At 52.6% G+C, this 17,557-nt stretch overlaps 1 protein-coding gene and 1 pseudogene across 1 annotated transcript; both read right to left on the bottom strand.

Moving 5' to 3' along the window:
- Positions 1–5,440: 5,440 nt before the first annotated feature.
- On the bottom strand, positions 5,441–6,397 carry LOC124095271 (olfactory receptor 2B11). The gene has a single exon (XM_046448443.1). It carries the CDS (start codon positions 6,395–6,397, stop codon positions 5,441–5,443), a length of 957 nt encoding a protein of 318 aa, XP_046304399.1.
- A 550-nt stretch (positions 6,398–6,947) lies between these two features.
- LOC124095273 (olfactory receptor 2C1-like) lies at positions 6,948–15,816 on the bottom strand (annotated as a pseudogene).
- Positions 15,817–17,557: the final 1,741 nt, after the last annotated feature.

Here is a 17,557-nt window from a genome sequence, read left to right on the forward strand (position 1 = left end):
CAGTACCTGTCAGTGACAGAGCCTTGCTAGGAGCAGCCCCTCATACAAACTAAACGCACACAGCCCATGGGAACTTGGAGCACGAGAAACTAAGGCCTGCTTTATGAGTGTAAGAGTTTGTCCCTCAGTGGCTGAGAGGAATCCCTGGACACAGAGCCCATGGCGGGACACCAGAGGAGGGAGGGAGGGAGGGAGAAGGAATGGTGGTCACCAGAGCAGGAGGGAGGAGGAGAGATGGTGGTCATCCAGGAAGTGTTCTGCATTATTAGAACTGCACTGTCAGTGAAGTGGCTGGTCAGACACCAGTAGTACAAAGACTGTGGATACCAGAGGCATGGTGGCACCCCAGGAGGAAGGGTGGAGGAGGGATGGTGGACACCAGGAGGAAGGGAAGAGGAGGAGGGATGGGTGGTCACCAGAGGAGGGAGGGAGAAGGAGGAGGAATGGTGGTCACCAGAGCAGGAGGGAGGAGGAGAGATGATGGTCACCAGAGGAGGGAGGGAGAAGGACAAGGGATGGTGGTCACCAGAGGAGGGAGGGAGGGAGGAGGAGGAGGGATGGTGGCCATCAGAGGAGGGAGGGAGGGAGGGGGGATGGTGGTCACCAGAGGAGGGAGGGAGGAGGAGGGATGGTGGTCACCAGAGCAGGGAGAAGGAGGAGGAGGGATGGTGGTCACCAGAGGAGGGAGGGACGAGGAGGAGGGATGGGTCACCAGAGCAGGAGGGAGGAGGAGGAGGGATGGTGGACACTAGAGAAGGGAGGGATGTTAGACACCAGGCAGAGAGGGTAGAGCAGGGCGGGTGGATCCAGAGGAGGGAGGGAGCAGATGGGATGGGAGGTCCTCCAGGCCACTAAGTGACTCAGCATGGACTTCCCTCAGGAAAGTACAACTCATGATGTAGAACACACAAAAAAGAGAAGTCGCCATTGAACAGAATCACCACAATGCAGCTGTCCCCTTCTGGGGTGTATGCAGAGGTGCTGAACTCAGCATCCCACTGAGTAGGTCTCCGGCAGCCATACCTAGGCAGGGCCTCCTCAGGGGGCAGCAGGACCTCATGCTCCCCAGGATCGGCACTGCCCCTGGGAGCTCTTCCTGGAGGGCTGCCGCCTCTGAGTCCTGGCTTGCTCTGACCTGTGGCCTGTGGTTGTGGCTTCCTCTGTCTCTGGCTGCTGTGGACACAAGGCCTTTCTTTAGCTTTGGACCTTGTTCTTCACAATTGTCAAGTTCTCCTCCCTCTTCCTCACAAGCCTGGACCTTCCTCATCTTTTCAGTTCATGCCAATGTCCCCCATTCTGAGAAGCCGTCTTTGATTAACTTAACTGAAGTGGGCTAGCCCGAAGACTACCACATTTTAAAATTTCAAATTAAGCTAAAGTTGTCAAATAAAAATTGAACATATCTATGGCACACATGGTGAGATTTAAAATATGTATACGTGGTGTAATGGCTAAGTCAAGCTCACCTGACCTACTTAGTGTGGTTTGGCTTCAGAGCCCCTGGGTAACAACACAGTGTTATTACCTGGAGTCGCTACCTGTACCACAGGGCTCTTGAGAGCCTGTCCAAGATCGTGTAGCCTCTGACCAACATCTCTCCAGGCCCACAGTCTCTATTTTCTGCTTGTGTAAGTTTGATTTCCAGTTTTTCATTTATGTAGTAAAGATCAGAAGTTTATTTCCCATGGCTCTGGATTCCGGGAGGCACATGATACGGGGCCAGCAGGCTGCCCACCATCGGTGTGGGCCTGCTCCTTGCTGTTTCCTCCTGTGGTGGAAGGAGGAAGGGGTGAGCCAGGGCTATGCTGCTGTAGGTTCTGTGGGCAACATCACCTGTCTGTTCCACTCACTTCACCTGCTGGGGATTCATCCTTGACGATGGCAGCATGGACTCCCTTCCAGTCTGGATAGTATTCTCCTGGGTGCACACTTCTCAATCCATCAGGTGTCCGAGGACATTTATGGTGACCCCACAGGTTCATCCTGGGTGCCTCCCTGTCTGGCAGCCTTAGAACTACTGAGTTTCCTGATGACTCAGGCCCTAAAGACAGCGTAACTACCTGGAAACTACCAGCTTCCTACAACCTGGTCTGGAAGGTGGAGATCGTCTTCCACTGCATTCTGTCACGCATGTCATGAAGACCAGTGCTGGTTCATCGGGTGGAAAATTAGTCTCTACCTTCTAGAGTTTGAGACAAGTTTTTTTTTTTTAATTTTTTATTATTTTGTTACCAGGTATTCAACTCAGGGGTGCTTAAACATTGAGCCATATCCCCAAGCCCTTTTTCTTTCTTTCTTTTCTTTTTTTGCAGAGCATGTGTATTTTATTAGAGACAGGTTCTCACTGAGTTTCTGAGGGTCTTGCTAAGTTGATTGAATCCAGAGGTGCTTAACCACTGAGCAACACCCCCAGCAACCCTCTATGTTTTATCTTGAGACAGAGTTCACTAAGTTTCTCAGGACCTCACTAAGTAGCTGAGGGTGATTTTGAACTCACGATCTTCCTGCTTCAGCCTCTCCAGCTGCTGGTATTATAGGCATGAGCCACTGTGCCAGGCTTAGAGCAGTTTTTAAACTAGCACATTTGTTTTGAGAAGTGCAGTTCTTAGTACTCTCAGATGTTTCCCAGAACAAGGTCACCTCCTCAGAGTGCTGTGTCAGGGGCTGCCTCCTGTCGAATTGCGACTTGCACCCATGCATTTACTAAAATGCTCCTCTATGCCAGTCTGGATGCTCCAAAAGGTAGTTATAAGGGGCTCTGAGGTATTTATTATCCAGTGACTCTGTGGCAGTCCATTGGAAAAAATTCTTTGTGGTCCTGATACCTGCAATATCTTTTCCTCATATTTTAACATCAAATCCTACAGCCTTGTGGACTTATATTTTATTTTTGCCTTTACTGTCAGAAAGCTCATCATGATTTTTCCTTCTTTCTTAAGTTTTAGAGTTCATTGTTATTTTCTAGGTTTGGCTATATTGACGTTTGACAAATACAAGACAGGAGGAAAAAAAACCAAATTAAGTGTAAATGAATTATAACATGAAGAAAGAAACTGCCAACTTGCAATTCTGTCCTGGAGGCTCCCTTCTCCGCAGGAGGGATCAGGCAGACATCCCCTTTCTGCCTGCTCTTGTTAGCTGCTAGCACAGTGCAGCCCTCCTGCGGGGTTAGGAGGGCCCAGCCTGGTGGTGAGCTTAGTGCACTGGGCTGCTCGCCTGGACCCCAGGCCTTCTAGGAAAGCTAGCTATACTTCTACCTTGAACTTATTATTTTTTTTTTTTTAAGAATAGCTCTCCGTTTAGTAAAGATTTCGTTTTCATGGTTTCAAAAGCTTTCGGGATATACTTTTGCACACATTTTACCACATTTAAAACTTAAATTTTTGAGCCTGTGTAAATGGTGGTTTTTAACTTTAAAATTTCGGTTGCACATTGCTCACGTAGAGAAAGCGCTCTGGCCTCCATTCACTGACAGTGATGGGTGCTTGTTTCTCTGCCTACTATAGTCTACTAGGCACAGGCTGTCCCTTAGGTCAGGGTATTAAACACCCACACAGATTCCAGCACCCAGGCGAGCACCCAGCAGAGGGCTGCAGAAAAGGCAGCTCTGAGCATGCGCAGAGCGCACCGTGCTCCTGGGCGGGGAGTGGGCGCTGCCTTGGCTAGAGTCCGTTCCTGTGCAGGTGCGTGATCCTTCGCTTCCTCAGGTCACGTTTCAGGAAAATACTACATTTCGTTCAGGAGTTTTTCATCTGCTTTGATCAAGGTCATTAGTTTGTGGCCTTCTCACCTTGACATGTTCTCCCCAGGTTTTGGTTAGGCTGAGTCTGGGTGTGTCCCCCGGTACCAGTCAGCTCCTCCCTGTTGTGACCCAAACACTACGCAAGACCAGCCTGGAGGCGGAGGAGCTTGTGTGGGCTCAGGGTCTCAGAGGGCCAGTCAAGGTCCGCGGCTCCTTGCTCTGAGGGGAGGGAGCATCATTGGGGAAGAGTGTGGTGCAGGGAAGTTGGCCAGCCAGGGTGACCAGCAAGCAGAGAGAGGGAGGGCCAGGGAGACCCTCTGTCATGGCATGGCCACGCTCCAGCAGCGAACCAACCCACGGCCACGCCCACAGCAGCGCACCACCCCATGGCCACGCCCCAGCAGCACACCACCCCACAACTACTCCCCCAGGAGCTCACCACCCCACGGCCACGCCCCCAGCAGCACACCACCCACAGCCACGCCCCAGCAGCACACCACCCCACAACTACTCCCCCAGGAGCTCACCACCCCACGGCCACGCCCCGCAGCACACCACCCCACAGCTGCTCCCCCAGGAGCTCACCACCCCATGGCCACGCCCCGAGCAGCACACCATCCCAGGGACAAGCCCCCAGCAGTGAACCATCCAAGGCTACTCCCTAGCAGCGCTCCACGCCCCCATCCTTCCAAAGCATCAGCCCTTTCAATGGTGTTACCCACTGATTAGGTCAGGACCCTCATAATCTAATCATTGCACCTTGAAACCTTCTTGCCCTAAGGGAGGAGCTTTTGGGAGACACAATACATCCTAACCATAACACCCCCTCTTTATATCATAGATCTGGTAGAATTCAAGTGGGAATCCTGCACGTCTCTTTGTTGCAAGGCTTTTTATTTACTGACTGAATCTCATTGCTGTTGGTCTGTTTAGGTTTTCTATGTCCTCTTGGTTCAATTTGGGTAGTGTATCTTGAATTTTTTTTAAAGTTTTATTGTTCTAACCGTCATTGGTATGTATAGCTTGCATTCTCAACTAGAATAATCCTTTTGTAAGGTAAGAGATTATGGCATATTTTCTCTGTCCTTGGAACCTTACATATCCAGAGTGGGTTTGGTGTCACTAGTTTCCAGTTAATGGTGGGAAAACTTTGTAAAGAAGGAAATTTGAGCTATGGAAAAAAAATTATCTATGTTGACAGGAAGAAAGCACTCTTCTTCATTCTTGTAAGATTTTGAAAAATCTATGTGAAATTCATGTTCAAATCTATGAAGACCCTGCATTTATTATAAACAAATAAGATAGTTTCACACTGTATTATATATGCTTAGGAGTAATGGGAAAGGAAGGAAGCTTAAAAGGGGACAAACAGAAGAGAAATAGAAATGGAGAAAGAGGAAAAGGGGCAAGAATCGGGAAGTTCGAAATTAATTCACCCGACAAATATTTATTTCACACCACCTCACCGAAACCTTTCTCAAAAGCACCTGGTTTCTTGGAAGTACACACTTGTGAGTGACTTCATCAGTAGATGTGGGACCACAGGGAGGTGTGTTGTCTTGTGGTGGGGATGTTGAGGTGGTGGATCTCACAGTATCTACCCACTGTTCATTTTCAGTCCCTTGGGGGAAGGCACTCTGCACGTGACTCACTTGCCTGTTGCTGTCCAGGCGATGGAGATGGCCATGACGAGGATCTTCATCTTCTGCAGGGCCTCCAGGCCCTGGCCAGGAGTCTCCTGAGAGCTCCCTTCACGTCCTTATTCCTCAGGGTATAAATGAAGGGATTGAGGGTGGGTGTGATTATGGAGTAGAAGAGGGAGATGAACTTGCCCTGCTCTTGGGAGTAGCTGGAGGGGGGCTGCAGATACATGTAGATGGCAGGCAGGTAGAAGAGGGAGACCACCACCAGGTGGGAGGAACAGGTCCCAAAGGCCTTGTGCCGTCCCATGGAGGTCTGGATCCTGAGCACAGCCCGGGCAATGAAGCCATAGGAGAGGAGGATGAGAGCCAGGGGGACAAGCACAAAGAAGGCCACCAGAACGGCCAGCATGGTGTCATTCACAGCAGTGTCTGCACACGACAGCTTGATCATAGCTGGCACCTCGCAGAAGAAGTTGTTCAGCACCTTCCTCCCGCAGAAGGGCAGCTGGACTGTCAGGACCACTTGAACGAGGGAGTTGCCAAAGCCACTGAGCCAGGCCACAGCCACAAGCTGCTGGCAGAGAGGGCGGTGCATGATAATGGCATACCGCAGAGGCTCACAGATGGCCACGTAACGGTCCAGGGCCATGGCAGCCAGGACGATGCACTCGGTGCACCCCAGCCAATGGAAAATGGCATACTGCACGGTGCAGCCACCGTAGCTGATGGTCTTCCTGGAGCTGCCCATGTTGGCCAGCATCTGGGGGACCGTGGTGGTCGTGTAGCACAGGTCCAGGAAGGACAGGTGGCTGAGGAAGATGTACATGGGGCTGTGCAGCTGGGCATCCAGCCGCGACACCAGGATGATGGAAATGTTTCCCAGCATGGCCAGAATGTAGGACACCAGGAGGACCACGAAGAGAGGAAGTTCTAGCCATGGTCTGTCAGAGATGCCCAGAAGGATGAAGTCCTTCGGAGGATCCCACAGGAAGCTCTGGTTGTCACTTCTCATGGTGAGGCATCTTGTGGCACCTGTGATGAGTCAAGAGAGTGGGAATGAATGAGTCCTGTCAGAAGGCAATCATCTTTGTATACCTGTCTGACCTTTCTGACCTCTGCAGACACTGGGACTGGGGGAGTCAGACAACTGCACCTGTGTCTTCACTTCCCCTCCTTCTCTGTGACCTTACCCACGCCCCCTCGTGTTTCTGCATCTGCTAAGATGGGGAGTAGAGCCTCAGGTGGCCAAGGGACTGGGGTGAGTGGACGCACACATGACAGGTTTATTTGAGTTGGACTGCTTCAGTTCTTTGCAGACATACTCAGGGGAATTGTCCAATCTCAGGCTTTATCACTTTGTCTTTGGAGGTGGTGGTGGGAGAGAGGAGGAAGGTGATTAAGCAAGATGGGCTTCATAAACAGCTGGGGACTCTGGGGGCTCAACTCTGGCTGCAGGAGGTGCCCATGCCTCTCTGGGGCACAGCACTCTCCCCTCCCTATAGCTCACTCGCTTTGGCAGTGCCAGACTGCACGGGTACCTGGAGTGGAGCAGCTGAGACCTGTCACTTCAGCTCCAGGTTTGTCATGACCCCTGAGAGGCCCCCAAGCACAGAGTGTTGAGCACAGGAACCTGTGAAGACCAGCTTTGGAGGTGTTCAGTGGAAGATCAGCCTGCCTCCAAGCTCACACTCCACATGTGACTTCTTTGCCGGTCTACTGTCCTGTCTCAGGAAGGAAGCAGTGAGGCTTCTGGATGACCTTGCTGTTTGGGGGCACATGGGCTGCCATGTGCTATGCATGGGCTTTCCCACTCAGGGCCTTTGTCCCCAGCTCCTATCCTCTCCCAAGCACTGTGCCTTCAAGTTCATGATGGGCTTGCTATTGTTCCATGCTGAGAGTGGAAAGAAGTCAAACCCTCCACGAAGGTAATTTAGGGAGGATTAATTTTCAGTTATGGAAAAGAAAGCTAGCGTATGACATTTCCATGATGGGAGAGTGGCTTTTCTGAAGTCACCATGAACAGGGCAAAAACTTGGGGGAGTAAAGGGGTACAGCTCAGGGTTAGCACAAGAGCTTAGTCTGTGTGAGCCCCCCTGTTCTATCCCCAGCATGCTCACAGGAGACATCAAGACACAGGAAAAGAAAATGTCCTCTGTGTTGGGTTCAGTTCTTTATGTAAAGTCTCTTGTAAAAACGGTACAATAAAGAAAATCTGAGAAGGCTCGACTGGTGCATTTCTGCCTTTCCCCTGGTCTTCTGTCCACAGGTAGAGCTTCCCCTTCTCAGTGTTGCCCTCCTTGCCCAGTTCCTGCTTTGCCCTCCTGGGTCTGGCCTCCTGCTGTGGCTGCTGTGTTTGCTGCCTGCTGTGTCTGTGCACCAGTCCACTGCAGGGCCAGTGCCTGGCCAGTCCAGGGCAGGTGCTTCTCCAGGACTGATCTCCTTCCAAGAGGCCTTGTTCTCTGTTTCTCACTTGGAGCTCCAAGGTGCCTCTTTCCTTCCATCCTGGGAAGCTATGCTGGAGTGAATCAGAATGGCTTCCCCTGCACTCCACATTTCCTCCTCATCCTGCTCCAGTGCTGCAATTTCTGGCTCAGAGAGAGAAGCTGCGCCTCAAATGGGCCTCTATGTTCCTGGTGGGGCATGGGCCTGCTGGGTCCTCCATGGTTGGGCAGCTCTGGCCAGGGGCAGCCCCTTTCTCAGCATCTTTGGGGCCACCAAACCAGGAGGGGATTTTCATGTGTTTATTAGCACCAATGAGGGTACCATGCTTGCAGAAGCGGCAGGGGTGACATCCAGTGCCCTTTTCCCATACTCCCCACTTCCTTCCCCACCCCTAGTAATGGGTGTTCTGTTCAGGCCCACTCTTCAGCCTCAGGGAGAGGACATTGCCCATCTTCTGTGCCTGGCTGGTTTCACCTAACAGCACCCCCCAGTTCCACCCATTTTGCTATGAACAGGAATTTGATGTTTTTTCTTCTTTTTAAAACTTTAAAATTTGTTCTAATTACTTATACCTGACAGTAGCATGCATTTGACACATTGTACACAAATGGAGTACAACTTCTCAATGCTCTGGCTGTACATGGTTGAACAGGATTTCATTCTTTGTGGCTGAAGGATACCCTCTTGCGTTTCCTTCATTACTCGTCGATGGACATCCGGGCTCCTGGCTGTTGGGAGTCATGCACAGTGAACAGGACGGACATGGGGATACCTCCTGCATAAGATTCCTTGCCTTTGGGCACATGCCCAGGGCCATGCTGGACCAAGGTAGATCTCTTTCAGTTTTTTGAGTGACCTGGCTTTTCCCCACCATGGCCACATGAATTATGCCCCACCAGCAGGGTGGGAGGTGGTCCTTCTCCAATTCCTCCCCAACAAGAACTTCTTCCCTTTTTGATCATAGCCATTCTAAGTGGCTGAGATGATGTGCTTTGTAGTTTTGGTTGGTATGACTCTAACGAAGGAGGTTCAGTGTGCCCCCCACCCCTTCCTGGGGGGGCACACAAACACACACACACCCGACCTGGGGACGCGTGTGCACACACACACAGACACACCCCTACCTGGGCGCACACACATACATACACAACACCTTATTTGAGCTCACAGACACATGCATATCCTACCCGGGCATGTGTGCATACATACACATACACACTCACACCTCTCCTGGGTGTACACACAGAGACACACGCAGGATGGGAACATGCATACACACCACACATGGGTGCACAGACATAGCACCTGGGTGCCTGCACTCACGTGTTCCCTATTTGGGCACATGTGCACACCACCCCCACAGTTTCTTGATCTCACAGCTGGACACTGGTCAGTCTTGGCCCTTTGTGTCCTGCATGGGATGCCTGGATGTCCATCTCTTTTGACTTGGAGCTCTGCAGGAGGAGCCTCTGACCCCGTTGGCCTTCTCTGCCTTCTCTCTGACCAAACACAGATCTGCTGAGGCACAGCCTCTCTTGCTGGACGAACAGCCATCTCCCAGCCTGACTCAATCCTGCTCAGGCAAGTCCTCCCGGACCCGTGTCTCCAGCTCTCATTTCCATGTCCTCCACATGACTTCCTGACACCGTGGACTGGGTCATCCCACTTCCAACCTGGCTCCCAGCCCCAGCCAGTTCCCTGTTAGTTTGTGGCTCCTGTGGCCCTCCCCCAGAGATGTCGGGTGGCTTGCAGTGGTGTGCCAGTCCCCACCGCTGTTGTGCAGTGTTCTGTGCAGACCCGTCAGCACTGCTGTGGTGAGCCCTGGTCCTGCAGGATGCGACATCACAGGAGGTTCCTGCTGCCCTCCCTGAGTCAGGGACCAGCCCAGCTCCCTCACTGTGCCCCTGGGCTGCTTGGGTTTGCCGTGAGATCCAGCCTGCAGCTGCTTTTCTGGGGAAACCCTGGCTTCCTTGCTCTGTCCCCCTTCCTTGTGAGGGCACTGCTGGAGCAGGATGAAGCTGTGGGGAGGGCTCAGGTCCCTATGTGCTGCGGGTGGCCTCCCCCTATCCAGGTGGTGTCCACATAGTTGAATCAGCTGCCTGGTACATGACCATCCTTCACTGACTTCCTGCCCTCTGGCCTGGGCCCTGGTGGCATCCAGCAGAGACAGGATATGAGTGTCCATGCTGTCACCCTGCCAGCCTCTAGTGCATTGTGCAGGGCAGTGTGTCTGAGCTGAGGGCCAGCCATGCACCCCATGGTTCCCTGGCATCTGTAGAGGACGAGGTCAAAGATGCTGGCTCTGTTGCAGCCCAAGGGGTCTCAGTGTGGGGGCGTGCAAGGCGACTGTCACTGGAAATGCCCTGCACATTCAGGACAATCCAGCCCATGCCCTGAGGAGGCCCTGGACTTTGCTCTCACTGACCTGGCCCTCGGTCCAAGTGGAGAGGGGATTCAGCCTCAGCAACACCTGCTCCCTGTCAGCAGGCTTTCTGGAGGTGCGGGGCCTCCTGCAATCTCTTAGGCAGCAGGTTGGAGTGGGCTCAAGGTGGCCCAGCCTTACTCCCAGGTTACTCCCGAGGATGTGGCATCCAGGGGCAAAGTACCGGTCCCTGTTGCGTGAGTGTGCCTCAGTCAGGTTTGCCATCTCCACTCCTGAGGGAGGCTGGGCTCCTTGTCCCCAGACAGCCAGTGGTGCCTCTTCTCCCCAGGCAGGAGGCTGTCCCTGAGGTCTGTTGATTGGTGTCAAGGGCTGGCTGCCAGTCGAGGCTCTGTGTTGGCTTGGGGCCTTGGAAGAGCAGCCGGTGGTGAGCAGTGGGTTTTGACTCTTCAGGGTTGGGAGGGAGACTGCAAAATCAGAGTGCAGCCAGCAGCGTTGGCCTTTGGAGCCTGAGACCCCAGTGCCCAAAGCAGAGTTAACCACTCTTTATCTGTGTGTCTTTGGGCAGATTACCTCCCTTCTCTGTGTCTCACTGTGTCATCTGCAGATATGAGAAGTACTAGGACCGCCCTCCAGAATCTGTTACAAGGGTGAGACGCAAGGGTGGCCAAGCTCTTAGAACAGTGACTGCCACAGGTACATGTGGAGATTTCTCTTCTGATCACTGTACGCAGTCCCAGCTACCTGTTTCATTGGTTACAAGGGGAGAAAAGGTTCAAGTTCAATAGGGAATGAAATTAAAACATTTTAGCTCAACACAGTGAAGGGAAGGGCTTTAGGAAGGCTTATTCCATTTTAGGATAAACTTTATTATGTGTATTTGAGTCACAATGTGATGCTGTATTTTGTGTATGTGGTATGTATGGTTTCCACTGCAGAACAAGCTGCATGTCTATTGTCTCAGCCACCTGCTGTCCTGTGGTGAGAGTGCTGCAGTCACTGCTGCCTGCCCTGCGCATAGCCCCGTGGAGAGCCCTGGCCCTGGTGTGGCTCCTCCTGGGCACCTGTACCCGTGCCCTTTCCCCTGTCCCTCCTCACTTCCTCAGAGCCTTTTCTTTTCTTCAGGTCCCATGAGTGAGATCACTCAGTGCTTTTCTTCCTGTCTGGCTGATTGCTCAGCACAGGCCCCACAAGCCACCCAGGCTGTGTGAACAGCAGAATGGCGTCCCTCTTGAGGGCCGAGGGTCCCCTGTGTGTCCTCGTTTTGGCCTTACTGCCAGGTCCACATCTGCTCACCTGTGGAGGATGCCTGGGCTCTTCCCTGGCTGGCTGTGTGGAGGGTCTGCAGGGAGCGAGGCAGAGGGTATCCTTGGGGGTTTCTGTGAGTGTGCACTGTAGGGACGACTGCTCACCTCTTCAGCCTCCTGCTCTTTCCGTCTGTCTTTGGGGGACATTCCAGACACTTGGGGCACAATGGCCAGGAGTTGTGCCCATGTCCCTCCTTCTTCCAGATGACATTTTCCCAGCATTCAGGGACAAGGCCGGACAGCTTCAGTTCTGTCCTACTCATTCTGAGATGCCCGAAGGCTGCGAGAGGAGTGTCTGCGGAGGCTGCAGGGACTCACTCACTTGCTGTGGAAGGCGGGTCTCAGTCTCCACCTGCTGCTGTGCTGAGATGTGCCTCCCTGGGAGCCCAGGGACCTGCATGGGGACAGCAGCAGAGCAGTCACCACTAGGGGTGAATTGCATGGAGTCTGGCCTAAACATGGGGAAGAGAGAGCTTGTAAAGCATCTTTGGGAAGCCCTGGGAAGTAAGCATCAGGACAGGGCTGCTGCGAGATGTCCCCCAGGAACCATCTGATGCCAAGGTGGCCTGCAGTGACCCTCAGTTTGACATGTGTATGTGCCATGTGTCTATCAGAGATCAGTTCACCTACACAGTCTACACAGATACCTGCCCGTCACATGGGAAAGTGAAGCCTTGCAGTCCACACCCTTGGTCCCGAGTACCCCATCACTGCACACAATCCCCCAGGTCAGTGCTGAGCTGCTGCACATCTGTATCTCCCACCTGACCCTTCAGCCCCAAACCCACCCCCAAAAGCCAGCATTTCACAGAGGACTGTTGGAAGCCTTGCTCTAGATTTTCTGTTCCTAGAACTAAACCAACTATACACAAAGACACCATCCTGCTCAGGCCTGTGGCAAGAGGCGGGTGCTGCCAGAAGCAGAGGCTGTGTCCAGTGGGGGACAAGATTTACTCTCAAAGGACATTATGGGTGGAGACTAAAGAGGCAGAAGGAAACTCCTTGCTTCAAGGTTGTTGGGAAGGATCAAAGAGTGGGCATCTACCACAATAGGGGTCCCCATCGCCCCCCTGCACAGGCCGTGTGTGCAGCACACCTGCAGGGCACCATGAGCAGCAGCCTTTCAGTCAGATCTGTGCCCCACCAGGGCTCTGTGCCACAGGGGTTGTGGGCATGCAGGATTCATATTAATCCACATGCAAGGGGCCGGCTGGCTCTGATCTTTAAAATTGCCAGTAAAACAGAAAGTAGGCAGAGGCAGGTGATGATCCTACGCAGTCAAGAATTATAAAGAGGTGCTGGATATTCCTCACACATTCATTGAGGAACACAAAGTGACTTTTGTCATGGTGAGGTTGAAAGGATCATGTCCCCTAAGTGACCAAAGATGGATGGTGAGGGCATTAATGAAGCAAAGGTTTGATAAAGTGTGGGATGAAGAAGTCTGTTAGGAAAGGAAGCTCATGAGATGCTGAGAGACAGGAGAGGTTACCTGCCTACAGTTACCACCAGTTAATCCATTAAGTAGATCAACCTACTAGTGATGTTACACCTCCCATAAGATAATCATTTCACCTCTGAATATTCTTGCATTTTTTCACATTTGAGCTTTTGGAGGCATACCTCACATCAAAACTACAGGAGTGAATAATGTCTACTGCTCATTTTAAAAAAAATGTGTCATGAATACTGAATAATATGTGGACTTTTGAAAGCCATGCATCTTTAATATGTTAAGTAAAATAAGCCAGGAACAGAAAGACAAGTATCACAGATCTCACTTGTGTGGAATCTGAACAGGTTAATCTTACAGTAGATGTGAGTGGAATGTGGTTTGTGATCAGAGGATGAGCAGAGTGGGAGGGAGGGAGGGACGAATGGGGAAAGGCAGATCATCACAGGTAGGCGAGAGTGGGCAGCTCTGCAGTGCTGTGATACAGTTGGTGGCTGTGGAGGCTAGCATCGTGTGTTATGATGATGTGGGATTATATTTCAAAGAAAGGACTTTGAAAGTTTTCACCATAAATGGTTGATATTTGAGGTGTCAGCAAACTTTGTTGGAAGGCACCTGGGCAAGGGGAGTGGTTGTGGGAAAGGGTTCCAAGGTGGCACTTTCCACTCCATGGGGGTGGGGACAATGCTGGTACTTCTGGCTCTGGACAGCCATGCTGGCGAAACGCCAAGGTGGGCACAATGGTGATTAGAGATTTTTGAGTCTAAAGAGTCCTCCCGTCACTGGGTGGTTGACGTGGGGGAAGGGAGCCCTTCCTCTGTGTTCTCAGAGACTCACTTGGGTAGTGCCGTGGTGTGTGCGAGCCGTTGTTCCAGGAGATAGGCGGAGACCACCGCTCCTTAGGACTTGAGCCAGCCCTGGGATGCAGCCCCCTCCAGGCTGCCCTCACATCCTTGTTCTCAGGGTGTAGAGCAGGGGGTTGGGCAGTGGGGGACCACACAGTAGAAAAGGAACATAAACTTGGCCTGGGTGCTGTTGGCGGGGGGCTGGAGGTATATGACGATGCCTGGCCCAAATTACATGAGGACGACCAGCAGGTGGGCGCTGTAGGTGCCCAGTGCCTTGTGCTGCCCTGGGCCCTAGCAATGCAGATGCAGAAGATGAGCACAAGCAGTGGAGCCACTATGCCAAAAGGGACGGTTCCCAAGGTCAGGACCAGGTCGTTTGCTCTGGTATCACACACGCCAGCTTGATCAGGGCCGGCAACTCGCAGAAGAAGTGATCCAGGGTGTGGTGCCCACAGAAGGGAAGCTGGAGGCTGAGTGTGGCTTGGAGCACAGAGTTGGCCAGGCTGTTGGACCAGGCTGCGGCGGCCAGCTGCCCACACACCCACGGACGCAAGATGAGTGGGTACCGGAGGGGCTGGCAGATTGCCATGTAGAGGTCAGAGGCCATCTTCATCAGCAGGGCACATTCTTGCAGCTTGTCCAATGGAAGAGGTGGACTGCGTGATGCAGCCCCCAGAGGTAATCGTCTTCTTGTCCCCCAGAGGTTGGCCAGCATCTGTGGCACGATGGTGCAGGTGACACAGAGGTCCAGCACAGAGAGCTTGTCCAGGAGGAGGTACGTGGGCGTCTGGAGTCTGGTCTCCAGCAGGGAGAGAGAGATGGTGGGGCCGTTGCCTGTGAGCTTGAGGATGCGGGAGACCAGCATCTCTGTGCAGAGGGGGCGCTCCAGCTTGGTACCTGAGAAGCCCAGCAGGATGATGCTGCCGGGGAGCTCACGCTTTCTCCTCCCATGGCTCTGGCTCTCCCCTGGATGCAGACAGAGAGAGGTGAGATGAGCAGGGCATTTTCATTTCAGTGTCTCCATGGCAACACTCTGAGGCCTTCACCATGGTGGTGGGTGGTCCCGTTAGTTTTAGGAGAAGCCCTCCCTGTGTGAGTCTGCTCTGTCAATCTCTGCCTTTGCTGGTGACACTGCAGGAGGGAGACCTGCTGCATCGCAGGTAGACTTCATGTGGAGGTCCATGCTGAGCCCCGTGGCCTCACCTGTGCACTTGTTCTTGTTATTCCTACTCTTTTTTCTGTTACTAAGTTTCTTTCTCAATCCGTTCCAAAGCCTTGCTGCTGTCCAGAGGGGAAGGGTCTTCAGCACTTGGTATGCACATCTCTTCCAGGAAAGGCTCTCGTGGGACAGTGCCTGCTGTGTCCTTCTCTAGCAGTCAGGGAGGGCCCTTGTTCAGGAGGAGGGCTGGTGACCAACTGCCCGGCAGCTGCCTGGTGCTGTGTCCTTTGCCTGGAGGAGACGGCTGCAGCTCATTCACAGCAAGCCTCTCTCCCTTTCCTTTTTGCCCGACTGTTTCATTAGGATAAATACAGATAACGTTTGCTGCCTTAACTGTTCCTAGTGTGTGCCCTGTGGTTTCAGGCACAGACATCAACCTTCCCGCCTCCCACGGCAGCCCCCAGCTTCATTGCCTGCATGTGATTCTGACCGCTCTGACTGCGTCAGCTAACGTGATCATGCCATATTTTTATTTTCACGATTAGCTCATTTTCCTTACAGAATGCCCTGAAGTGCACACTGCAGTGCAGGTTGCGAGGTCCTACGTCTTAAGGCCACGTAGTACACGTACACACTTGCTGGTGTATTACCTGCTGCTGACCCAGAGGTCGCCGGCAGGTTTTGCTGCTCTGAACAGAGCTGCTCAGTGTGTGGTGTGGGGGTGCTCTCTGACCTGCTTCAGCCTTTGGGGTGCAGTCAACAAGGACAATGTTGAACTGGGAGTCAGGGGACCTGAGGAATCTGGGGAAGAGGCTGTCTGGCAAGCGCCCATGTTGCTGCATTTCCACTGCAGTGGAAGCGGGTACTGGGTCTGCACATCCTCCACAAGCTGGACCCAGGATGGATTGGCTGCCTGACAGGTGTGGAGCTGAACTTCACCTGGGTCCCCTGTCCTTTCCTGGTGGTGACGTGTGCGTCTGCTCCCTCACAGTTTGGCCATTGCACCTCTTTGCCCTTCTGTCCTGCTCTCAGGAGTCTAGGCTACTGCCTTTTCCTCTGTCAGAAGCTTCCATAGATGCATGCCTCCTTTCAGTCCTGATTTTTTTCTTGGGTCTGCAAGCTGCTGTGCTGAGAGGGAAGATAGGGCCTGGGAAGGTTTTCTGTCCCCTTGCCCACCTCGGCCACCCGTCCTGGGTGAGAGTCCTGCAGTGTTGTGGAGCCACCAGAAGAAAGGAGGGGGCCTGCTCTCATGCCCAGCCCGGCCCTGACTCCCCTACCTGGAGGGGGAGAAGCAGGAGTTGAGCAGAGTGACAGCCCGCCCTAACACAGAGCCCTTGCTCAGGAGATGGGTGACTCTTCAGAGGGTCTGGGATCCTGTGATGGTGACTCTAGAATTTAACCAAGAGAGAGCATTTGTTGTTCCACTGAGCCTCCTGAGGGTTAGTGTCTGGCTCCTCTGGGGTCTGAGCCACATGTAAGCAGGTGATTAGTTCAAGGGCCAAGTTTGCAGGAAGGTGCATCCAGTGGGAGTCATGTCTCACTCATTATCTTGAGAACAGTCTTCCCCCGGGGTGCATGGCTGAAAGTGAAGGAAGTCTCTTCACCCAGTCTGTACACCTGCTGGGGATTCATCCTTGAAGATGGCAGCATGGATTCCCTTCCAAAGTCTGGATAGTATTCTCCTGGGTGCACACTTCTCAATCCATCAGGTGTCCGAGGACATTTATGGTGACCCCACAGGTTCACCCTGGGCGCCTCCCTGTCTGGCATCCTTAGAACTACTGAGTTTCCTGATGTCTCAGGCCCTAAAGACAGCATAACTACCTGGAAACTACCAGCTTCCTACAACCTGGTCTGGAAGGTGGAGATCGTCTTCCATTGCATTCTGTCAGTCAAGCATGTCATGAAGACCAGTGCTGGTTCATCGGGTGGAAAATTAGTCTCTACCTTCTAGAGTTTGAGACAAGTCCTTCCTTCCTCCCTTCCTTCCTTCCTCCCTCCCTCCCTCCCTCCCTTCCTTCCTTCCTTCCTTCCTCCCTCCCTCCCTCCCTCCCTCCCTTGCTCCCTTCCCAGATATTGAACCCAGAGGTGCTTAACCATGGAGCTACTCCCCCAACAACCCTCTATGTTTTATCTTGAGACAGACTTCACTAAGTTTCTCAGGACCTCACTAAGTAGCTGAGGGTGATTTTGAACTCAAAATCTTCCTGCTTCAGCCTCTCCAGCTGCTGGTATTATAGGCATGAGCCACTGTGCTAGGCTTAGAGCACTTTTTAAACTAGCACATCTGTTTTGAGAAGTGCAGTTCTTAGTACTCTCAGATGTTTCCCAGAACAAGGTCACCTCCTCAGAGTGCTGTGTCAGGGGCTGCCTCCTGCCGAATTGTGACTTGCACCCATGCATTTACTAAAGTGCTCCTCTATGCCAGTCTGGATGCTCCAAAAGTAGTTTTTTTTTTAATTATCTGTTTGTTATCCAGTGACTCTGTGGCAGTCCATTGGAAAAAATTCTTTGTGGTCCTGATACCTGCAATAGTTATCATCTTTTCCTCATATTTTAACATCAAATCCTACAGCCTTGTGG

This window comes from Marmota monax, unplaced genomic scaffold (genome assembly GCF_021218885.2).
Source record: "Marmota monax isolate L192 unplaced genomic scaffold, Marmota_monax_Labrador192_F-V1.1 WCK01_AAM20220418_F8-fsc00327, whole genome shotgun sequence".
Lineage (NCBI taxonomy): Eukaryota > Metazoa > Chordata > Mammalia > Rodentia > Sciuridae > Marmota > Marmota monax.